This window comes from Nannobrachium achirus, assembly GCF_963921795.1.
Source record: "Nannobrachium achirus genome assembly, chromosome: 7".
NCBI classification, from domain to species: domain Eukaryota; kingdom Metazoa; phylum Chordata; class Actinopteri; order Myctophiformes; family Myctophidae; genus Nannobrachium; species Nannobrachium achirus.
Window position 1 is genome coordinate 43775885 of NC_137816.1, and position 26273 is coordinate 43802157.

The 26273-nt window shown below is 39.1% G+C and overlaps 2 protein-coding genes across 2 annotated transcripts in view; one reads left to right on the top strand and one right to left on the bottom strand.

Moving 5' to 3' along the window:
* LOC308287870 (ADP-ribosylation factor GTPase-activating protein 2-like) overlaps positions 1-14095 on the top strand; it is a 37415-nt gene extending 23320 nt beyond the window's left edge. The window contains exons 14-16 of the mRNA XM_080729189.1: positions 1131-1221; positions 1492-1613; positions 6060-14095. Coding sequence (XP_080585315.1) covers positions 1131-1221; positions 1492-1613; positions 6060-6080 — 234 coding nt within the window. The 3' untranslated portion in view covers positions 6081-14095. The remainder of the gene's footprint in view (positions 1-1130; positions 1222-1491; positions 1614-6059) is intronic.
* A 93-nt stretch (positions 14096-14188) lies between these two features.
* On the bottom strand, positions 14189-26069 carry pex16 (peroxisomal biogenesis factor 16). Its single transcript, XM_080729194.1, has 11 exons — positions 25830-26069; positions 23969-24004; positions 23423-23499; positions 22079-22212; positions 21844-21944; positions 20627-20710; positions 19760-19912; positions 18089-18161; positions 16424-16543; positions 15555-15619; positions 14189-14477 (listed from the first exon to the last, which is right to left on the bottom strand). The coding sequence occupies exons 1-11, from the start codon at positions 25954-25956 to the stop codon at positions 14419-14421; spliced, it is 1029 nt and encodes a 342-aa protein (XP_080585320.1). The 5' UTR covers positions 25957-26069; the 3' UTR covers positions 14189-14418.
* Between the last annotated feature and the right edge of the window lie 204 nt (positions 26070-26273).

Genomic DNA, 26273 nt, shown 5'->3' on the forward strand with positions numbered 1-26273 from the left:
AACGGCCGAATCGCGCCGCCCACTCCAATAATAAATCACATCTTTAGACAGGATTTTCTCCGGATTGTGTCCCCAGACCCAAAGAGAAAGTTTTTTGCGGCTGAAATAGCTTTAGATCGGGCTTCTAAATGGGTTAGCATTTTGGCTACGTGTCAGCTAGCTTCCTCCTCTGGACACCCATAGGATTGACCGGAGTGAAAACACAAGCCAGTTGGGAGAGGGTCGACGAAAGCTATAAAGAAGGTCAATGGAGAAATTTCTGGCACTCTAGCACCCCTTGTGGCCGGATGGCACTGTATGAGTTAAGGGCAACAGTTGTATAATTGCAATATTACACCCTTCAGCCCTGCCTACGGAGCAGCAAGGCTGTCGGGCCAAATAACCGTGATAATGCACAACCTCTTGTGTAATATTGTTTAATCATATAATCACAATTATTTAACATAATTGCAATTATTTTGTCATAACCGTCATGATCGTTTCCATGTTGAAAAATGTTCATATATGTTCAAACATTTTCAAAAATAGTGGAAATAGCAGAGAGTGTAGATCGGCTATTTCCACTATCAATTTTTTTTTTATGTATAAGGTTGTCAAATGCCTAAAAAGACAATGCCTACGTCAAAAAGAAACTTTGGTGGAGTGAGTTTTGCAACACGGGTAGAGTTCTTCCTGACACGGTTGTTTTCTCTGGCAGTACGACGTAGGGATTGGATGGTTATCGTTTATCGTGATAAAAAAACCCTCACAATAATCGTATTGTGGAGATTTAAATGTATCATGAAATGATCCTCCGTCATACATAGGGGGCAAATTCACCTTTTATTTGCCGAGCTATTATCTGGTACCATTTAAACCCTCTATGATTGGTAAAACGGTCCTGGAAATAACATACTTGATACAGTCTTTTTTTTATTATATTCTCTAACGAATCTCCTTTGCCAAAAAAATAGCTGATCTACAAGCTAACAACGCGACGCGTCGTGAGCTTGCAGATCTGCTATTTTTTGGCAAATGTTCCGCCCCAGAATAATGGATGTTGGGGCTATTTTGATTATAGCGATAATATCATAAGTTGCAATTTCTTTGGTCACAATAATCATGACATGTTCATCTGGTCCCATCCCTAGTACGACGCTAAGACCCGCCTGGAGGGCATGTCCAGCAGTACCTCCATCAGCTCTGCCGACCTGTTTGGAGACGGCACCGACCGCACCTCAGGTAGGTCACATTATCCTGTATAACAGTGGTTCTCAACCAATTTGTAATTTTAGAGGTAGGTATTAAAAAGTCCTTAAATTGTCACTTTAGAAATGTGCAGATACCCTCTATACACTCAAACTTTATGTTGGTCTGTTTACTGTTGAGTGAGAAAACAATGTTGCACATTAAGTTAATCCTCTGGGGATCGCCCAAAATAATGTGGGGACCCCCCTGGGGGTCCCGACCCACAGGTTGAGAACCACTGGTGTAAATGATTATCTTCTCCAGGTGCGGCGGGCTTCGACAGCGTGCTTCCATCAGGCCCAGACATAGCTCAGTTCAAACAAGGAGTGAAGACCGTGGCTGGCAAGATGGCCGTGCTGGCCAATGGAGTCATGAATACTATCCAGGTAGACATCACTGAAACTATACTTTATTTACAAGGTCAATTCACCTGTCACAAAAACGCATGTTTCTATGTCAGTGGTTCTCAAAATTTTTCTTGTCAAGGACCCCTAGAATTATATGTATTTGGCCGTCGACCCCATCTAAGAATATTATGTATTAGGACCCCCCCCCCCCCCCCCCCCCTCCAGAAGCAAATGTTTGAGTTACGAATGTTAGCTTTAAAAATATATATATTAAAGATTTGCACACATTTTCATGGTTTTTCCGAGTGCCGCGCTGCAAGCTTGTAGATCTGCTATTTTTCAATAGCTAAAGTATAGAATAATTCCAGGTCTTAATGAATGATTTAATATGGTCATTTCCCCTGTGGGTCAAACCCAGGGTACCCGCGGATCTTGAAAAGCATTGAAAAGTATTGAATTTCGTTTTGCTAATTCAAGGCCTTAAAATGTCTTAAAAAGTATGGAATAGTGTGAGTGGGGGTATTGAATTTTATCTGGGGCAGAATGATTAAACGTGTCGCCAACAGACTATTAGTTGCGTTTCACTCTGTAGTTTTTTATTCCTGGTTGCCGTCCGAGTGGTCCGACGTAATCTCTCGCTGCCGCTGGTTGAGACGCGCTGTCTGCACACACAGCACAGAGCGTGTGGCGACACATACTGTGTGTGTGTGTGTGTGTGTGTGTGTGTGTGTGTGTGTGTGTGTGTGTGTGCGCTCGCACGCTCGGCGCACGCAGCAGTCTCACACAGAGAGAATCCCTCGTCAACCCAGTGCTCGTTGTTGCGTTATTGTCGTCGTTATTTATGTAAGCTAAAGACTCGCCAGTCGCCAGGATGGCATGTGTGGAACCGCCGCAACCCGTTTCGATTGTAAACAAAACGCAGTGCTGTTTGGACGTACTATGGAGAGTCCAATGAACACAGACAGGACAGCCACCAAACTGTTAGCTGTGCCAACAAAAGGAGCTAACGGAGCTAACACGACCAACTTATTATCAAAGCACCTCCAAAAACATGCACAGGTTGTTGGACAGAAAATTGCGCTAGATAATGCATTTAATAGTGACAGCAACATGTGTGCACTGTGCAGCCCATGGTGGTGCAGCCAGCTAGCGTTCATGCTAACTTCCAAACAAAACAACATGTATCTACCCTGCGTTGCCATGTTCTCTTTCTGAGAGAGAAACAAGCAACCAGTTCTATGAAAATAATAAGTCCAAATTAGGCAACTGAGGCAGTTCAGTCAAACTTTATTGTCGAATATTGTCAAGAGTAGTGGTTCTCAAGCATTTTCTTGTAAAGGACCTCCAATATCTTAAAGCAACTTCAGGTTTAAAAAGAATAAGCCCAAAGTAGCTTGTAATAAGCAGACATGGCAACACTCTATAGGCTTTTAAAGGGACAGTACACAGGGACAGTACACACATTGGGCCCGATTCACCAACCTACTTACGAACGTTCTTACGAGGAAATTTTTTCTTAGACCCTTTTAAGACGTTTTTTAAGAAGATTTGGCATACACCAATGTTTTCTTAGCTGTGATTTGTTCTTATGTTAAGAAAAATCAAACCTCGGTTCGAAGTGGAGCTGTGCATTTGAGCAGTTCCAGGTCTATGTTTTTGATTCTATGTGTTCAATAACTAAAGTAACTAAAATGACTCTTTTGAACGGTTCTTTGAAATGAACGGATCCCAGAGAACCGGCTCACTTCAAAGAGCCATAAATCCCATCCCAGAGAACCGGCTCACTTCAAAGAGCCATAAATCCCATACTGACTAAGACAATTTCTCACACTAGCCTGGACACACAAAGCCACTTAAAGGGAGCGTGCTAGCACAGCTCCAAAAATCTACGCACACTGTAGAGCACTCTTAGGGTGGCCTTTTAGTTCTTAAGTGTGACATGCTGTACTAAAATAATGTATTCTTTAAGTTTCATCAATTCTACAGTTGTATAATAATATGATTTAAATCATCAAAATATTTGTATCATATCTTTAGAGCAGTGGTTCTCAAAGTGTGGTTTGAGGACCCCCAGGGGTCCTTTAGGTAGTTCCAGGGGGTCCACAGTAAAACAAGGAAGAGTTTTACCATTTTAACCCAGTTTTAAAATTTGTTTGAAAATAGCCGATCTACAAGCTCACAACCGAACGCATAACCATTACAGCCCAATTTGAGCTTGTAGATGGGATATTTTTTAAACACTTTGATACAGAATGCATGTTAATTTGGGGGTCCTTGACATGAAAATGTTTAGAACCACTGGTTTACTGACTAGTTTTCAACAGGTCTGAAAATTTGCCCCCCCCCCCCCCCCTCCCCTCGGCACAACCCTTTACCCCCCCCCCCCCTTAACAGCCGCCACACGCCCATTTTCCTGTCCCCTTCCTACCTGAAAGCCCCCCTTGCACCATGCACCATACCCCAACCACCACACCCCTACTTCCACCCCATTACATACCAAGCAGCTGCTAACTTAAAGCCCCTCTATACCCACCTACCAGCTTTCAGTAATAAAATGTTTAATATCCACAACTAATGCTATTTCCAAACATGAAATATGGATAACATTCTAATTTCAGCAAATTTACATTGATGTCTATAGTGAAATAATAAAATACATTCATTCATTAAATACAAATAATTAGCTGTTCACTTCAGAAGTATCTCCACAGAAGTCTTTTTTTTTTTAATGTTTGGAGCCTGGTGTTCCACCATCTTTACACTTTAGTTAGGCTATTCTTGCCTTCATTCTCTCAACTTTATTTCTGTGAGTGATTTCTTGTTAGTTCTGTGTACAGCAATCAAACACAGGTGTGACTGCAGAGAGTGTCATGAAGTCGTGCCTTATATGGGGATTTGTGGGTGGCTCCCTATGGTAATAGGGATGCAAATTAGGATATGTGGGGCGTCTACCTATGATAATTAGGATTACCTGGCACACCCCTTCAAGTTACGAGGATCGGCATTCATCATGATAAGAACATAGTTAAGAACAATTTTGCCTTCCTAAGAACGTTTCATGAATGTGACTGGACTTCACTTAGGAATTCACTTAGGAAGAAATTTAAGAACAGGTTAAGAAGAAAGTTAAGAACTTATTGGTGAATGAGGCCCATTGCCTTCTGTCAGCTTGACAAACATTTGGAAATTCTAATGCCTAAGTGTGTTAATTAGTTTATTAATAGCCTAAAATGTACATTTTAACACAAATCTTTGCCAAATTAGCCAACAACTACCAACAATAGAAAAGGATTTATAGTGGGACTTGTTAAACATGGGTACAACATTTCCCCTAAATCTATCTGAGATATTGTGCCTTTTTGTTAATGATAAATTGGTCTTAAATCTGTCTTGTCTAGACCTGCAGATATCCTGTTACATGTATTTTTCAGAAGGACATTATTATTTTTTTAAATCCAATTAGATCATATTGACATCAGTTATATCAGCTAATAATAATCTAATAAACACTTAATGAAGAAAAAAAAAAACGCTGGGCAAAGGACAAGAGAGGAGATCTTAGCCATAGATGGAGAAATTGATAAGGCAGTTGAGCTACGACACATGTCATGAAGGAAATCGTGTAATTGTGACAGGCCTCTCCCCCCTCTCTCCATCCTCGCTGATCTCTCTGGTAGAAATGAAATACAGCGTATAGATTGTTAATTGTTAAGATTGCTGTTACTAAAATTAATTGAGAGAGATGTTTTTCTTTTGGATTTAAAAGGTCAAAGTTACAGTGAAGGTCAATATTTGCCCACATAATTGTTGAAGAGACCAGAATAAGAATATTGGTTGGCCAGGTTTGCATGTGCATTTGATTATTCCTACTGTATATGTGGTAGCTTTTTACTGACACACTGCTTTGTCTCTGATTTATGAATGTGGCCTTACATTTGTCAATTCCTTTGCCACGGTAATGGTATTGAATTTGTCATTTTAGAGGTATTAAAAAGCCTTAAAAAGTATTGAATTTGTACTTGGGAAATGTGCAGATACCCTGGTCAAACCACACATTAGTTGCGTTTCCATAAAGCTTATTTGAATTAGGAAGCGAATTATCATTAAGTCGAAAAAAGAAAATGCGCATTTTGCCTGTTTCCATTCACTGATAAAATGCGATTCTTGAAAGATAGTTCATGAAATAAGCAGGACAGGCGCTATTTTTCCAGTCGAGTTCAATGCATTTTAATTCAAAACATAATTCACTTTAGTGTTTCCATTCACTAATTACGTTTTTTCGATAAAGCCTCAAAATCCACCTCCTCCAAGCGCATAAATGTTTTTGCGAATAATGAAAGTTTATTCAAATTTTTAAGTGTTTCCATAAAAAGATTTATGCGCAAAAGCCTTACTGAGCAAAAAACGGCTTTATGGAAACGCAACTATTGACTGGACCGAAATGCAATGGGATGAAATGTTGTCGTGTTTTCGTGTCGTTGACAGGATCGCTACGGCTCCTACTGAGAGAGGCCCTTCCGGAGACTCCCACCAGCCCTATGGGAAGAAAATACTAACACAGCCGTCTCCCTGCCCACGCGTGAGCCCCGGGAGAAGCGGACACAATTCAGTCCCTTTTTATACTTTGTTTGCGCGGCGGTGTCGCGTGGCGCAAATCGTCCGTCTAACAAGCCCCACGGCGCTTGTAGATCGGGGTTTTTTTCCCCCGCGACACGAGACAACGCCGTAAAGACGAAGCATGAATCGGGAATCATCGACGGAAAAAGGGAGATGGTCACACAGACACATTCAACGACAGTATTGTTTCGCCTCGACAGACTTGACTCTTATTTTTTCATAAAGGAAAAACCGTGGGAAGGTGTAGTTTTTTTTTTCTCTCTAAAAGGATTTGTTGTAATTTTCTTTTCATGAAAGTCTTCGGTCTGTAGATTTCACAATTCTAACAAGTTGATTATATTTTATTCCTCAATGAAACCAAGGTGTTTTATTTTCATGTCATCGGATATATCATGCTTGATGTCACTTTTCCGTTATATTATCTTGACTCGAAACAGGAGCAGTATATATACATTCATATTGTAGGCCTATGTTTTAAAAAGGACAGTTTCATCCATTTCCAAACTATCATCATACTTTGTCCTCACCATTGCTCACTATACTCAGTCTGTGTCTCAGAGGAGGGCCGTGGACAGTTAAAGGACAACGTTGTTTTTTTTAAGATGAGTGTTAAATATGTTTTCATTTACTGCTTGCTATCGTTTTAGCTGGGTGCATACGTACAAGTGGCTGAATATGTATTTTTAGACACAATAAGCCAAGATGCACCACAATCTTTCATGGGCAGATGTGACTTATAGGTGCTAGTAGTGTTCGAGTAAATAGTAATAAAAAAATTATCATCAGCTTACTGTGTCTAAAAATACATATTTAGCCACTTGAACGCCATACACAGATGGCGTTCCAGAAGTGTTCACATTAATGTGGATTGACATGCGGTCAACATCTGTTGAAGGGGAGCCTCGCCAGTGTTTAAGGTGAATCTTACACTTTTGTTGCGAGTAGACATATCGTCGCTGTCCGGTGGAAACCGTGTGCTGCCCGATGCTGTTGCTTTTCAGGAAACGGTAAAAATTATAATCACAATAACCTGTGTTTCAATGGATACAATGTAGTTTGGTTTCCATCTGTTTGGTTTCCATTGGCTTTTCATAGGTTCAGTAATTAGAAAATCCACAGATTTTGATTTTATTTACCAAAATAAGGAAAAGGCTACAGCTACCAGCTCAACCTTAGATTGTGAGCTTAGATCGGGCACGTAGATTGTCACTTCTTTAGCACAATGCTCATCAAATATATTAATTTCTGACAAAAGTTGAAATATGGAGACACACGGTTTCTGCCCGGTGGCAACAATATTTTGGAAGGCCGACGGAACACTTCCAAGTGCGTTGTGTGCAGCCATCCTTCCTAAGAAGAAAATGTGATGTTTCAATAGAACCATGCGCTTCATGTCAAATATCAGTTTCCCTTGAGTCCAAACACATCAACAGAGCTTGACCTCATGGACCTCCATTTTCTGGCCTGAAAGGATTGGCAGTCGGATCTTTTTTCTTTTTGTATTCAGATTACAGTACATCGGCCCACATTTACACTTATCCCTGTTAATGCTTGAATATGTACGTTTTGCCCCCACCCCACTCATCGATGTAATCTTAGGACTCTTGAAACTATTTTAGTTACTTTTTTGTTCATGGACACATTGGCCAATAAGACAGTTTAGCTGTCTAGTTTGTTTGGTGTGAGTAACATACTAGGACAAATGCGATAGCTGTTTATATTTGATTTTTATCCCCCAAGGACTGTCTTCTCATCTTGCACGCAAAACCTTGGTCAAGTCTGACTAAAAAGCCTGACACTTTTCTACTTGACTGTAGAAATGTACTTCCAAGTAACATTTGCGGTTGGAAAGGACAAGGGCATAAGAAAATACAACCTCTGCATGTCTGACTGCACATGCAGTGCAGTATAAAATGTTAACAAGAACCTCGATGTAATCCTGTCCATCTTACCCAGACAACGCCTAACAGTAGATGTTGGATTCAAGTTTCAAATTGTTCTGCGCAGACGAGTGGGGACTTATTGTAAACGGCCGTCTTGATTCGGCTCTCTGAAGGCAGATGTCAGTTGGAAACGTCTAAATGTCTAAAACCCGCTACTTTCAAAAGTATTAAAATACAGCAAACATGGCTTACAACTTGAGCTTATAGATCGGCTATTTGTTGGTTATTAAGTTATTAAAAGTTCAAATATGGATAGTACAAGGTTTCTGCCAAACGGCGAGGATATTGTGTAGACCAGTGTTTCCCAAACTCTTTAGCTTGTGACCCAAAAGAGAAATTAGATGTTTGCCCGTGACCCAAACTAGTGAAAACAGCAGATCTACAAGCTCACAAAGCGTCGCTTCTTGCCGCATTGTGAGCTTGTAGACCTGCTATTTTCACTACTTAAACATTTGTTTTTTCTAATTATTGGAATTTATTCTGTTTCTTTTATTTAATTATGAAATTACTTAATCTTTTTTGTTTTTTCTTTTCTTTCGTTTTTTTGTAATCATATAAATGTTTGCTTTTTGGGGAATGTTTTGAAATAATAAAGGGGCCCACAAATGTGTCCGCGATCCACAAATGGGTCCTGACCCAGTATTTGGGAACCAGTGGTCTAGAGTTGATGTAAAAGCAGACATGGATTTATTTTCTATTGATTTAGCTCAGTAAGCACACTCAAAAAAAATAAAAATAAACAAGCCCCTTTTCTGTTGCATTCCATGCAGAATTGACACTCCGACTAGTCAGTGAACAGACAGTGAAAGACCATTAAGGGTCCATTAGGTTCCAATTGTACTGTCAGAGTTATGAGGGCCCTTTGAGTACGGCTGGATTAATGGTATGGTAACTTAGTGTTCAACACTGCAGTACAGGATCATATAAAATAAATTGTAAATATTGTGGAAAATGTCACATGCCTATTTACTGTAACCAAGATTAAAACAAAAAAAAAGGCTTGAACTATTTCACTTGATGTGCAATGAATCTAGAATTATGAGTTTCCCTTTTTTAATTATATTATGGAAAAATATTCTCCACAATATTTTTTTTAAAGATCCTGTATTTTAACTTTGCCTGGCTGAGTCTGCCCTGCCCCCCTGATAAAATGCGCAAAATATACTGAATACAAAGGAACATTTAACTATTTATTTGTAGGATACAAAAATAAACTTATTGGGTATGTTAATAAACAATGAAACTCAACGCTTGTCTTTGTCTTCATTGTCAGTTTGGGGCTCAGAATGATGTAACAGTGCAGTGTTGTGGGTCGGGACCCCTAGAGGGGCCCCCACATGGCTGTGAAGTGACAATTTAAGGGCTGTTTAATGCGTCAAGAGAAAGAAAGAAAAGAGACCCTTAATGCATCAAAAGTAAAAAACAAACTGACCAGTTTACTGGTCAAACATTGGCCAAATTGTCATAAGAGGCAAGGATTGTGAAAATGTATTTTAGTGGTTTTAGCCTGAAAGTTGATAACTACAGACACTGTTGGGCCTATTATGGCCCGTCTAAGTTATATTGGTATCATATGAGGATTATCATAATTGTCCCTAGTGTTAGTTTGGGGATACATTGTGTATATCAATGAATGTTTAATTGACAAATTTATATTAAAGTACAAGTTAAAAAATACAATTTCAAAAGGCATTCATTTTTGCAAGTGTATTCACAGCAACATCTTCAGAGTTGAGTTTAAACAAAATTGTCACAAACATTTAAATATCCATCATTGAGTACAGTCTACAGTTCAGTCCGTTTCACATTTCTTCCATGTCAAACTCATCCGCTGGCAAAATTGAATGTATCCACAGCCCATATTGGAAAACACTGGTGAAATTAAACAGAACAGATATTGGGAGAAAAAAAGAAAACTAGAATTCTTATAGACAAACGGTTGAAGACAGTTGAGTGAAGTTGAGCTAAATTTTGATCTTGAGCTATTTTTCATACTGAGACACTTGTCCTGGCCCCAGGATCCTCAAACCGATTTGTACGATGGCTTTGAATCGTGTCCCAGTACAATTGCCCCACACGCAGTGGTCAGCTTTAGTTAAAAATACGACTTGGAATATTAAAGTTATCATTTATCTAGTTTAGTTTTAGATCACATCGGTTCATTATGTGAGGACATATTTCAATTTTGTATAGACACTACTTGATTGCTGTATAGGTCTATAGCAATGCATATTGTGCTATAAATGAGTTACTGACGCTCAAGGCACGTTCCTTTCACTGTTTGTGGTTATCGAGTTTTATTACATTTGTTTAATGTGATCAACATTTCACGTTTTCCGCTCCCGAGCACACATGAAGTGTACCACCTTTGGTCTGGGGGTACACAAGAATAATTGGCATAACAAGATTTTAATTGATAATGACATTAATATATTTGCAAAAAAAAAGTGTTTTCATTGTAGTATCAATTATCACTATCTTAGTTCCATTAATCCAGACCGGAATGCAAGCAATCGACTTATCATTAAACCGTTTGTTTTGTATTTATCATTTAAAAAATGATAGTGGAGGTGTTGTCGCGGTGTGAGGCGCTTTGTGCTTGTAGATCTGCTAGTTTCAATAGTTTTCACTAGTTTTGAGCGAAGCATGGCTTACATTACTTTACGAGAAAAGAAAAAACGTACAAATTTGAAACTGATACGATGTTTCTGCCCAACAGTGTATAACAAATGTCAGCGACTCACGTCACTAAATGAGCCACTGGACCCCGGTCGACTCAACCATAAAGGGTTTTAAGTGGTTACAGGAGTCCAGCAGGGAGGGAGCTTGTAGATCTGCTACTTTTGCTAAACATACTTTTGTCCCAGTACAATTGCCCCACACGCAGTGGTCAGCTTTAGTTAAAAATACGACTTGGAATATTAAAGTTATCATTTATCTAGTTTAGTTTTAGATCACATCGGTTCATTATGTGAGGACATATTTCAATTTTGTATAGACACTACTTGATTGCTGTATAGGTCTATAGCAATGCATATTGTGCTATAAATGAGTTACTGACGCTCAAGGCACGTTCCTTTCACTGTTTGTGGTTATCGAGTTTTATTACATTTGTTTAATGTGATCAACATTTCACGTTTTCCGCTCCCGAGCACACATGAAGTGTACCACCTTTGGTCTGGGGGTACACAAGAATAATTGGCATAACAAGATTTTAATTGATAATGACATTAATATATTTGCAAAAAAAAAGTGTTTTCATTGTAGTATCAATTATCACTATCTTAGTTCCATTAATCCAGACCGGAATGCAAGCAATCGACTTATCATTAAACCGTTTGTTTTGTATTTATCATTTAAAAAATGATAGTGGAGGTGTTGTCGCGGTGTGAGGCGCTTTGTGCTTGTAGATCTGCTAGTTTCAATAGTTTTCACTAGTTTTGAGCGAAGCATGGCTTACATTACTTTACGAGAAAAGAAAAAACGTACAAATTTGAAACTGATACGATGTTTCTGCCCAACAGTGTATAACAAATGTCAGCGACTCACGTCACTAAATGAGCCACTGGACCCCGGTCGACTCAACCATAAAGGGTTTTAAGTGGTTACAGGAGTCCAGCAGGGAGGGAGCTTGTAGATCTGCTACTTTTGCTAAACATGCTTTGGACAGGAAGTTTACACCTGAAAGACTGTCATCTCATCTCCATGTTTCAATGTTGTTGTTTTTTCTCCTGTAAACTAATGCCCTCCTTTATCAAGCACACGTTGCACTTATGGGATTTATTCTATTAGGAATAAAACACAAGACATAGAATACTAGTACTGTCTGAGCTAGTCAAGCCCCCAGCTGCCCATAGCAGATGCCTGTTCAAAAACGAAATAAATAAATGGGGCTAAATGGGCGGTACAGAGAACATACGGTAGTATAAAATGTACCCAAGTTATTAGGAAAAACATGCTCTAGTGTACCACACACAAATAGCCAGTCTACTTCGACAAGCTCACACTGTGTCACACACTGGCTTCGGTTACATGGACAATATTTATTCAGAATGAACTCATTTTGAATAGAGATTTATACCCAACCTTTTACATGCAACCTTACCTGAATAAAAGTCTATTCTGATTCAAACAGTATAAAGATCAATTTCAGAAAATTTGAATATTTTGTAAAAAAGCATTGCAGATGCCATAGCACCCCAAATCATAACTGACTTCGGAAACTCCCCACTGGACTAAAGCAACTCTGATTTCAGAAGGTTGACATTTCTCTAATCCTTGTTTTGAGTGGTTTTGTGTAATATTGTAATATTTTGAAATATGGACTATTGACATTCATGAGCTGTATGCCATAAATGGCAGAATAGAATATATGAAAGTTTCAAGAATATTTACTTTTACAAAATATTCAAATTTTCTGAGATTGATCTGTATTTCATTTTACGTTCATTCAGAATGTTATTCCATTCTGAGGTGTTTACATAAGCATTTTCATACTTAATAGAAGTGGAATATAACTGCCCATGTAAACGCAGCCATTGTGACATGTTGTAAGCTTGCAGATTGGTTATTTATATTTTTTGTGAGTGTGGGTTGGATTTTCATAAATATTGAACCAATAAAAAGTATTAACAGTTTTCCAACACAACAGCAAATCAGCAATAAGATGTTTTGATGTGAGCTTTACCGATGGTCAACACCCAGAACTCACAGCGAGTTAAATACTGTTGCTGTCGGGCAGAAAACTCTTATCTCTTACGTTTCGTGTTTTAAATCAGTGGTTCTCAACCTGTGGGTCGGGTCCCCAAATTATTTGGAGGGTCCCCAGATGATTAACTTACAGTAGTGTGCGACATTGTTTTCTCTCTCAACAGTAAACAAACCAAAATACAATATAAGTGTATAGAGGGTATCAACATTTCTGAAGTGACAATTGTAAGGACTTTTAAGACCCTTTTACCTCTAAAATGACAAATTAAAAGCATTGTCCAAATTGTCAAATATTAGAGGCATAAATTATGAAAATAGCAGATGTACATCCTCCTCACAACGCCTTGCATTGCGAGGCGTTGTGAGCATGTAGATCTGCTATTTTCACAATAGAATCATGTTAAACAAAATAGAATCATGTTAAACAAAATGTAATGCCTCAACTTCTTCAACTCCAAGTAGTGCTCCCCAGTTCAAATATGATTATTTGGGAGGGGTCGCAGCCTGAAAAGGTAGAGAACCACTGTTTTAAATGAATGCCCTGCTTGATCATATTACAGCGTCACACCAGTAGCAGACCCACAAGTTCCAAACACGCCACAAAGCCTCATTGGTGGGCTGTGGACAGTTCAGAAACCTGCCTAGCAGTGACATCATCGCTGGAGGTTCCAAGCTGCAGCCTCTTTCTTCCAGCAAAGTTAGCATGCTGAAATAGACGCCGTTGATAAAAAAAAACGTAGGAAACCGTTTGAAATGTAAAATGACCAAATCTTCTTAGCGATGATGTCACTGGTGGGCAGGTTCCTGAACTGTCCAAAACCCTCCTCAGAGTCTGTAGACAAATGGTTCTATCTTATAACGAGCATTAGTGAGGCCCAATTTCAGACTGGTAATCTGATGGTTTTGTGGAATGTTGCGTTGATGAAAGTACATTTTGGTGTTAATCCAACGTCAGATTAATGCCAATAGAGGGTATGCGCATGCATAAAAGTGAAAGGCAAATCGAGTGGCAAAGTCAGTTAAACGTCGCAATCAGATAGGACTTTTCTGGCTGTCAAGGCCAGAAAATAGTGTTTTGCCGCTCAGTAGGCGTTCCCGTATAACTTCCGGGTATGATGATGTCACGCGCATACCCCCCTCAATCATGTTCCTAGAAGTAGTGATCAACCAGGGGTCCAAATGGACCATTACAGGTCTGTAACTCTGAGTGTACAAATGTAACCAAATGGACCCATAAGGTGCCATTCTGTTCCATTCCAACACTCTTAAGAGTTCAATTAACTCTTTTTACAGTTTACAGTGTACATTGGGGGTACAACTGGGGGTCCTTGACATTAAAACGTGTTCAGAATCACCCGGTTTATTATGCATCAGAGGCAACTCTACAGTATCCACATCATGGATTGTCTGCCTACTTGCCAGTCCTTGTTGGAAAAAAACAAACAAAAAAAAACAAACAAAACATTGGTGACATGTCTGGTGTGTTCCAAGCCAGTGTGTGCACCCCTCCTGGTGGCCACAGCAGAGAACTGACATCCCAGATGTTTAAACAGCATGTCCGTCTTGCAGATGTTTTAACCCCAGTTGTAGAAGTAGATCTTCTGCCAGACTGGGAGGTAGTCCATCACGGGCCCTGAAGCAGACACAAAAATGTCTCATACACACACTACTAGTATATTTATTCTTTAACTTAACTTAAAGATATTTCACTTAAAAAAAAAAAAAAAAAAAATGTACGATGAATCAAGAGAAGACTGAATCAAGCAACATAAAAACTGTTCCGAATTAATTTCCCACTTACTTTTTTTTCAACCTTTCAGATGGTGTTGTAGGAGTACTTTGGAGAGCCTAGTACTTACTTACTTAGTATTACTTACTAGTAATACTAGGTAGGTACTAGGTAATAGTAGTGATGACTAGGGATAGCCAACAGTTAACTGTTACCGTTTAACCGTTAAGAAATTGGTTACCGGTAAACACTAACAGCTAATGCAATTATTTACTATTCATTTTACTATATTACATTAACATGTTTCCACATTGGGAGTTAATCTGTTCTAGGGCTTGCGCTGCTGCTGTTATGTTGCAGCCGTGTTACATTACAGACATGTGATTAATTATGTCAATGCTACCGTTTCACTGCAAAAAACAAATTACTTATAGAAAACATTTGTTGTATTCTTCTTCTTCGTTGTATTGCTGTTTTTAATGTGTAAATAGGGAACTTTATTATTGGGGGGAAAAAACGGGTGTATTTTCCTTTTCAAATGGGTAAAATAGCACACTTAACGATTATCCGGTTACTAACCGATAAGGCCTAATGGTAACCGGTTAGAATTTCTTCAAATGGCTATCCCTAGTGATGACTATACTACACTTTTATACAGGTAATAGTAGTGATGACTATACTGCCCTACAAAGTCAGAGTACAGTAACTATTAACAAAAACAACTTAAAATGGGTTTAAAAGTGTTTCAATTGGTCAGCCAAATGAGATATAGGCACATCATTGATATTACAATGATTGTACATCTGTTCTTGAGGTAATTTTTATCCCCCAAAATCACAAAGAATAATTTGACCATTGGGATACACAAATAGGTTGGTGTATCCAAAAACATAGTTACTGCACTGTGGCTTTGTACGGCAGTATGCTATAGCTATACTTAACTTACAGTATATAGAGATAATAGTATTAATTATTACTTACGAGCCACCAGTCCTACACCTGGTACATGGTCAGCCAGCAGTCTGAGCAGGAAAAGGATCTTTGTCCTGGGTAAAAATATAAAATAGAATAAAACCGCAGCATCATTGCTGATGTAACTACTTTCTTTATTCTATCCATTTATTACAGTGGTTCTCAAAGTTCTCAGGGGTCTTTGAGGGAGTTCCAGGGGGTCCCCAAGCAAAATGTGTTAATATTGCATCAAAATCAGTCTAACCACTTTAACCCATTTAGACCTGAGGCCGATTCTGAAAAACACAGTCTAAATCCTGTTGTCTGATAAACTGGGCTATTTTTCAATTATGGTTGTGAATTTTCTTTGATACGTTTTAAACATTTTAACAACACAAATCTTTTATGGGGTTCGCTGGCACCAAAATATTTTCATAGGGTGCATTAGCGGGCTCCTTGATATGAAAATGTTTGACAACTACTGATTTAATCCATTTAGGCCTAGAATTATTGAATGCTTTAACTATTTTTGAAAGATTGTGATTGTGAAGTCTTTGAATATATATTTTTTAAAGTGAACATTTGTAACTCAAATATTTGCTTCTGGGGGGTCCCTGATACAATATTTTGAGATGGAGGTCTCAAAATATTTGAGATGTAATTTTGGGGGATGTGATTTTGGGGGTCCTTGGCATGAAACATTTTGAGAACCACTGACAGAAACATTTAGATTTAGAAGAAATTTATAGTATCGGGTCAAAATTCTAATTTTCAAGATTTTTCAAAAGTTAAAGCATAAAATAATAATACACAATAATGCGTACCCGGTCTAAATGGGTATGATTCTGCCTGAATCAGCTGAAATACTAAGTGGGCTAGAAAGAGTCCGAGTATCTTACTCAGAGAATCTGTCGTAGAAAGGGGAGCGGAGGAGGTAATACAGCAACAGGAAGGTCCTCCTCCTCATCTCGTTGCGCTCCCAGCGGTTAAGGAACTTGGTTTCACTGAGCAAAGCAAAACTGGAACAAAAACAAAGAATTTGAATAAATATATTAAACTGTTTGAGATCACAATTATTTTTGCAAAAGACTCTCAAATTTTCATACATTTTCAAAATGATAGTGGAAATAGCAGCTCTACAAGCTTGCATTGTGCGCCTGTAGATCAACCATTTCCCCCCTTTTTTCTATTTTTTTTACAGTAATAAGTAATTAAATATGTCAAGACATTGCTTTGTACATTTAAGTTATTTTCATATCTGCCATGTGGAAGCCTAAATAGCCAAACAGAAATGAAATGTTTATATATACGTTCCAATGTTCAACACCAAAAAGAGCAACGATTGCAAGTTCAAAAATCATTGCAAGTATTAATACTAGTAAGACGCCTCAGGGAAAGCCAATTCTTGGCCATCTGGCCAGTGATGTATATCGGACCAGTTACCCATGTATGGAGACCCCTGGTACCCATTTATGGAGATCCATGTACTGTATATGGAGATATGCTGTGAGAGCCCAAACATGCTTACTCAGTTATTCGTTATGTGAAAGTCCCATCATACCCTTTTATGCCCATACATGGAGATCCCTGTCTTTAGAACCAGCCACACAGATATGGGCTGTCTTGGCCGTATGTGGCTGATGTGACCTCATATGGGCATTCCCATATGAAGTCCTGTTAGATATGGGCTTAATATTGATGACATCAGGGAACTCCATATATGGCATAAAAGGGATTCTGTTAGTGACAGTGAAGCCAGAGCGTGATGTCAGAGCGGCAAACCCATAGAACCAGTGTCAGGCGTGACCGAGATACATACACATACATACGGACAAACTGTGACCGTTCACATAGTAATCAATTGACATGATGATGACAACCAGTGTTACATTGGTGATTCAATGTTTGAGGGGACGCTCTGTTATTGATGTCACGCGCATATCGCTTAACATCTACTCTACAGGAGTTAACAGGTCAGACAATGGTCTATTGACATGCATACAGGCTTGTCCCTTTGTTAAATCACCCTACTGTGTATATAATGTATATAAACGTTGTCGAGGTGTGAACTTGGGTGGTTGTTTTAGATCGGTGGGTATGCATGGGTCATTGTAATAAAGTGGACATAAAGTTTGGTGTTCTGACCGCTAGAGGGCAGTGTTGGACTATTATGGACAACCACTCCTCCACATGGAGTGTGGGAATAGAAGGTTTAGCAGGAGGGCATCCTCCCCAAGGGCAGTGTGTTGGGTTTAGAGTATTTAGAGTATTTCTATATTGTGGAATTGCTACAGTTACTTAAGTAAAAAAAAGGAAAAACTGCTAGAAAGTGCTAGAATTATTCCGCCAGCCAGCGTAAAATACCCATGTCTGCCAGGAACATTTACATCCTATTGTCACGTCATTCTTCACAACAGAAGAATAATAGGATGCAGGCTAATAATGGACAACGTTGTCTTTTAAATAGTGCAATTTCTAATAAAGCATAGCTCTGTACAGGCTTTAGATGCAAATAATGTTTTTTTTTTTTCTCTAACACAATATTCTTGAAATGGATGATTTACCTGGAAAGGTCCATGACACCAGAAACCAGCCAGGGCTTCCATGAGCGTTTGCCACAAAGTGCCAGACACAGTACTGCATGTATTTAGGCATGTATTTAGGGAGAATACTGAACAGTGGTTGACAAGTAAGGGATAACGTCTGCCTCAGCGGTAATTATCGAGTAATAAGATCCCAACAGGCTGATATGGCACCGACACGGAGCGGAGGTGCCATATCAGCTTATTACACGGCTACTTCATAAATAAATTAATCATTTGATCAAAAACTAAAAACAAAACACAGTATTTCCTTGCTTACAGTAGTGAAAGTATTCCACTATTTCTCGCTTCAAATATTTTTTTAAACATTCTTGAGAGCAACGTTTAGTTGTAAATGTCACTGTGTGTTTGTTTACATGACTCTCTTGTTGGATACGGCACAACATTCACACAGTGCAGCCTCAGTGCAGCAGGTGCTCTGAGACTTTGTTAAAGAGCGGGGTGGTCATCATATGGATATAATTTACAGCTGATTTCAGCGATTGACCAATCAGAATCAAGCATTCAACCAAGCTGTGTAATAAGACACAGTGCTGCATGTATACTTTACATTTAGGGAAAATACAGAGTGCATGTTGACAAGACACAGTACTGCATGTAGGCAAGTCACAATTATTACATCATCGTCTAAATTGCAAAATGTTCATATATTTTCAAACTTTTTCCAAAATAGTGGAAATAACACATCTATGCCACATCACAACACATTGTGATCTTGTATATCAGCTATTTCCACAAAATGTATTTAAAGTTGCCATATATGTCATTTTTTTGTATATTTAGGTTATGTGTCAGTATGTGCCATGTGCAACTTCAAACGAGCCAAACAGAAATGCAATTGTCAACGACAAAAACACAATTAAATTGTTAATCGCAATTATCTGAGTGACAATGAATCGTCATGTAAAATGTCATAATCGTGACAGCCCTAACTGCATGTATATAAAGATAACAAAAGTTTTTAAAAGTACAAACGAGGGGGGTTCGCGGCCAAATACATATTCATTAGGGGGTCCTTGACATGAAAAGGTTTGAGAACCACTGCTGTAGACACACAGACTTCCAGGCCAGCCCATGGGAATCCACTGTGATCCTAAAATGATAGTTGGTTGTGCATTCTCACAATTACAAACTTGAAAGTGTCCATTTGGTTCCTTACTGTGAACAATAGCTGCCCCTGGAACCCTCTCAAGTACTGTATTCATAGAATAGATTCAGGGGCAACAGTTCTCAGGTACGAGCAGTTGCACCGACATTTAAATAATGTCTGTGCAGATTATATTTGGCAATGTGATATTAGCACGTCTTATGTTACTTCCTTCTATACTTCCACAGTATGTCAAAGAGAAATTATGTGTCTATTCATATATTAGCTCTTGAAACTACCATGCATGGACCGATATGGAAGCTATAAAACGTATCTTTAAATTTCAAGCACGGATGAGTCCACACTTCTGCATATTTTTTAGTGTACAAATGGACCCATAAGGCCAGCACAGGCCCACAGTGCCAAAACTAGCAATAACTGCTGTACTGACCATGTTACTGTTCTTGACTATCGTAAAGAGGAAGATGAGAAACACACAGACGAGCTGAAGGCTCCCCATGACCCATGCTTTGTGTGAAGGATACAGTGTGCAAGCGGTCGTCCAATGTATATGGACTCGGCTATGGTCTGGTAGAGGCCCAGGTCTGTGGGCGTTCTGTTGAGCTCCTCTTGCACGCTGCTGTTCTTCTGGCTGTCCTGGCAGGGTGCTGCCCACAGTCTGGCCTGCAGTGTGGAGCCTGGGAACCCAATACAACCGGGAGAGCATGACAATGTTGTCAACAAATAAAAACTAGACTACGGTAGTTTGCAAGACATTTTAGGTTCGGTCGTGCTCTTAAAAGCTTGTAGATCGGCTATTTTCAGCATGCAACCAAGTGGTAAAATCAGCCACTATGACGCCGTCAAGGCCGAATTACATTTTTGTCGACAAACTCTACTGTAGATTTAAAACTGAAACTTTTCACATGACTAAAATAACCAAATTACATTTTATTCAAAATACTGACTAATTTAAATCAAATTCTACTATCAAAATGAACACTTTCTACAACACAAAATGAAATCTTGAAAATTTGTGCAAATCTTTGAATATATATTCTTTAAAGCGAACATATCATTCTAGAGGGTCCTTTACATGAAAAGGTTTGAGAACCACTGACGTAGAAACAAGCGTTTTTCAAACACCTTACAGTAGAAGGATTTAGAAGAATTACAGAATCGGGTCAAAAATATTCAAAGACTTGCACAAACGTTCAGGATCTTTCAAAAATAGCAGATCTACAAGCTTGCAGCACGGCACTCGGTGCCACGCTGCGAGCTTGTACATCTGCTAATTTTCAATAGTTAAAGCATAAGACATAAGTCATAATGTGTAATAATGCGTTCCCGGTCTAAATGAGTTGTTATTATGAATGATGTCTCCACTCTGCCTCTATCAATGCCAGTCTCACCAGCGGTGCCCAGATGCCTCATGACTCGTCCAGAGCGGTGGCCCACAAAGCATGGCTCACTCTGCACCTCTTCATGGCTGTCATCTAAACATGGACAAGCATAGAAAGAGCATGATCTGGAGTAGCGTTCTGTTGTGTCTTCCATTAAAAGATATAATCTCAGCACAAAAAGAAAGGAAACTTGACTTCTGTCCATTATATCTCCATCTGGTTCATATCATTTTTATTGTTGATTCGTCACCTTTACCTTTTTTCTGTAACGAGGTACAGTTTGTAAGCATCGGGCATTCGTGGAATGAGCGCCACAGCCAAACGTGTGGGTAGCGCCGACCCAAGATTTACCAAAATACTGTCCATTATGATTGCTATTTAAAGATTTTAAATAGTAAAAGAAATATTATATATATATATATATATAGTATAGTATGTATGGTTGTATGTATTGGCAGCATTCACCCACACTCTAGTCTCTAGCTGCCTGAGCTAATTACCATTCATGAAGCAGCTGAGTGTGGCTGGGTGTGGCTGTGTCAGTGTGACCTGATTGCTGTTTGACCACCTGTCAGTCTGCTAGTGAGGCTGCTTCAGTTCTGTCACCTGTATGCCCAAGGCACCACAGATATTAGCTATACATGGCAGCAATGTAATTCTGGTTGTTTCTTGCAACTTATTTGGTGAGTTATGCACTTTTGTTTGCACATACAGTATAGAACTTGCATGTACTATGACTTTCCTCAGCCCTGGTCTGTTTACTGGATAGTGGTCTGAGTTACTCTAGTCCATACCTGCTATCAACCTGATGTATACTCATGTATTGATTTTTTGTGATTTGCAGATATGCCTGTATTTTTACAAATGTCATATTATCTCATGTATGTCCTTTCTTGTTGCAGGCTTTTTGCCTGATGATTGTCCTATGGCATGAAACTCTGAGTTGCAAAACCATGTGAAGCTGTTGTGGTCCTTCAATACACTTCTATATATATATATATATATATATATTTCATAAGTATTTCATGTATACAACAAAATAAATCACCTCATTTCCATCATGAATAAAAACATTTTAAAAAGTTTAAGAAGTGATGACGTGCAGCGTTGAGAGCTTGTAGATCTGCTAATTTTACTAGTTTGGCTCTGGGGGCAAACGTCCAATTTCTCTTTTGAGTCTTGAGGAGTGTTATGTGTTGGGTGTGTTCCTGCTAGTGTGTACTGACCTGCATTAGAGAACTCTGCCTCCCTGTCCAGCGGGATTATGGGAGGAGAGGTTTGGATGCCGGATTTGTACCAGTGTAGAAGAACAAAGCGCAAAATTGTCCTACAGTAGGAAAGAATATGGATGAATTATTATTATTATTTTTTAAATACATAAATAACAAAACATGATATTTGCATATGGTCTACAAGTAATTAACATGAGCATGTCCTGGTGACGGAGGAAGGAAGCCATACTTTGCCATTTGGACGAGTGCAATGACCAGCCAGCGTCCAGCCTCGCCCCACAGCTTGGTGGAGGCCATCTCCAGGAACACCTCCACATACTCCAGCACCGACAGCCACGTCAGCAGCCTCTGCTGAGAGAGAGACTGCAACCAACACAGGGCTTGAGTACAGGTTAGGGATGGGACCATAGTCGCTATTATTCGGTACCATTTAAACCCTCTACGGTAAAACGGACCTGGAAATAACATACTTTTTTTCACACTTTTTCACTACCAAATCTCTTCGCCAAAAACTAGCTGATCTACAAGCACACAACAGGTTGCGTTGTGAGCTTGTAGATCTGCTATTTTTTAGAAAATGTTCCGCCCCAGGATATTGGATTTTGGGGATATTTTAATTATCGCGATAACAAGTAAATCGCTATTTCTTTGGTCACATTAATCGCGACATGACATTTTCAATCAATAACTTGCAGAGTGGCGACAGTCACTTGGACCTGCAGGGGTCCATTTGGTTCTCAGAGTTACAGACCTGGTCATTCAGGCCTAGCTCTTTATGTGTTTCTGGTAATATTGCTGTCCACTCGTTTTGTATGTTTGTGGCAAATTTTTAATTTTGACAAAAATGTCCATCACAAGCCAACATGCAATGACCCCAGCTTAGGAGTAACTGCTAAGTTGATTGTACATCAGTATGCAACTAGGGTGAACCAAGCAGTATAAGAGATAACAAGAGTCAAAGGTTGAGGCCAGAGTTTCTTTATACACACCTATCCTATTAAACAAAGGGTGAAAATACTGCTGTGGAATAAACTACAGGCTAGTGATGCACTTTAGATTTGCGTTTTTATGATGATATTTGTTCGAGATTTTAGGTGGTCTTCAGTGGTTTGCATGTATAGTGTGTTTTACGCGGGTGGAAAACCTCATGTCCGAAACTGTCACTTTTTTCAGGATTCAAATTCCGAAGCATCAAAAGTTGGAACGTGTCGCTTCGCGTCGCGTTTCATGCTTGTGGATCTGCTACTTTTGATGCTTTTGTGTCAAGTAGGAGTAGGGTAGGGTATTCATTTATGGGGGGGGGGATAGAATATTGGGACAGCAACAATTTACAACCTTGATGTGAGCGTTTTCGACATAAAAGTTATATTTTGGCTTTGGAGTTGCACAGGGAAGATATGGCAAATAACCTAATACAGTATGAAATTACTAACATATCGTCCGAAACCTTGTATGTCCAAAACCTTCCTTTTGTTGTTATTTTAACCCCCACCCCCCAACCCTTCCCTACCCTGTAAAAGGACTCGGATGCTTTCCCGGTATGAATAGGTTAATTAATCCGATGTTTACTCACCATAGCCAGGGAGCATCGGAGCTTTTTGCGCAGAATGCCATCATTGAACAGGACCAGAAGGTTGGAGGCAGAGTACACTGTACAGCAATGCACAGGAAGAGAAGGAGGACTCTGTCAAAACAACCTGTCCTGAACCCACACAACCAGGCCAATAATAAACCAGAACACTGCTATTTCTCTATTGCTTTGAGTAAATGTGCCTACAGTAATTTGTTTAACTGTACTGTCTGAGAGTTGATTACACATTTGTTTCTCAAACTTTTTTTCACATCAGGGACCCCCTCAAATTGACATGTAATTAGCATATCTGAAAAAGCCAGAAGAGAGGATTTGTGTAAAATAAATGTCAAAATGACTGAAAGATTCTTCTAGGCATGGGACGATAACCGTCACTATCGTTTATCATATGAAAAAATTAATTAAAATAAAAAAACACTCACAATACTAACTGATATTAACATAAATCACAATTATATTTGCCACAATAATCGTGACATGCAAATGTTATATAGTCCCATCTCTACCACACATGTCTACAGTACTTACCCAATTCAGAAAGCTCATGGGAGTCTGCAAATCGACCTGCAAAATAAGATTATATTATTGCACAATACATTCTATGTGATATACAGTAAAGGCAGCTAAAACAACTTTTTTGCTGTATGTTATAGTTGGATCTTTGAATTGCTCTTTTTAAGTTAAATAAGTGCAGTACTGTACTGTCCAAGTTAAAGTTAACAGTCCAGACAGCTTGCAACCATCCATTTCTCAAGCCTCATTCATTCTCTGAACAGATCTAAAAGATCTACACCAGGGTTTCTCAAAGTAGGTGCCCTCACTGCCCTGGCACCCTAGGGTGCTGTGATGCAAGTAGGATACCCTGATTTGGAATCACTTAAGATTAACGACTTTAAGCCTCTATACTTATTACTTGGACTGCACTTGGTGCGTTCTTTTTCAATCTACACCAAATGTCTTCGTTAAATATAGCTGATCTAAAAGCTCACGTGTCGCAATGCAACAAGAATATTCTCCCCAGCATAGGGTTCAAGTGATTAAAAGTTAAGTATATAAAGTTATTTTCAATCTGTCATAATAATAAAAAAAACAGGTATTCTCACAAGTTTTCCTATTGTATTTAATATTCATGACATAAATGTAAGGTTAAGTAATTCAGAGGTGCCGTGGATGAAAACATTATTTACAGGGGTGCCCGGTGCCTGACTGAGACAAAAATATTTGAGAACCTCTGAATGGCTGTGTATTTGAAACATACACGAATGTGTCATGTGTAAGATCACAGACATTCTAGGGCTAACATTGGACATATTCTATATACAGCCACAGAACACTTGTATTGTATTAAACAACGTCATACATTGTTTGACATTGTTTACTACAATCAGATAGCAATTTTTTTTTAATGCATTGGCTGCCTATGGGAGGTATTGCAACCCTAGATTCATCAGATTAAAATAAAATCTAGTGTTGCAATTTGCGGCTACTATAGTATATAGAATACATGTTTACAATTACAAACAACCACTTTGCACATAAAAGGACAATTCAAGCTTTCCATACAGTCGCAATATTGATGACTTCGACGAAGTTTATACAATCAGATAGCAAAATACAACTGTTTGGATGCATTGGCTGCCAATGGTTGGTATTGCAATTTGCAACATGAGTTGCAACTAAGTCTACACCAATGATTACTATCACAAGAGTGTGCTATCTAACACAGCTATACTGAACAAACACTCTAGTGATTACTATCAATCATTGATATAGAGCTAGTTGACACTGTGGTAACTAACCACCTGTTATCTAAGGCAGTGGTCTTCAACCTTTTCAGGCTGTGACCCCCAAAATAATCATTATTTGAACTGGGGACCCCCCACCCTGACAATCACTAAGAGTTGAGGAATTACATTTTGTATAACATGGTTCTGATGTGAAAATAGCAGATCTACATGCTCACAACGCCTCGCAAAGTCGCAACGCCTCGTAGATCTGCTATTTCCACAATTTCTGTCTCAAATATGTGACAATTTGGCCAATGTTTAATTTGACATTTTAGATGTATTAAAAAGTCCTTCAATTGTAAAATGTGCAGATAACCTCTATACACTTAAACTTTATGTTGGTGGTTTGTTTACTGTTGATTGGGGAAACAAAGTTGCACATTAAGTTAATCATCTGGGGACCCCGACAATAATTTGGGGACCCCCCTGGGGGTCCCAACCCACCCACAGGTTGAGAACCACTGATCTAAGGTGCCAACCAAGTTACAGTAGTCAGGTTACACACACATACACACACACACACACACACACACACACACACACACACACAAGCTGATCTACAAGCGTGTAGATCAGCTATGTATGTATTTCGTTGAACTCACCTGCTATGAGGTAGGACAGAGTTCGCACGGTGCTCTCTAGATGAGCCGTACTCGCAGGATTCTTCCTCACAAACTCACTGTAGCGCTCATACAGCCGGCTCACTTTGGCCATGTACGCCTTGGACATTTTAATTTTAAGCGGCTTTTCGTAGTTTAACGAAAGACTTTATTTCTGTTTGTTTAAGTCTTAAACTGTATAAGTTTGCATTCAGAATGTTTCCAGCGCAGCGCGGAGCTCTCGCGAAACTCCCACTGCCATAAAACCAAAACTTCCGGTGTGTTGTTGTCCTGCAGTGAAATGTGTCCCCCGCCCCCAGCTCCGCTGTCACATTCAACCACAGTTCCGGGATGATTTTTATTTTATCTTGTTTATTGTGTTTAGTTTTTGATTGATTGATTGATTGATTGATTGATTGATTATTTTATTGGACAAAAATGGAGAAC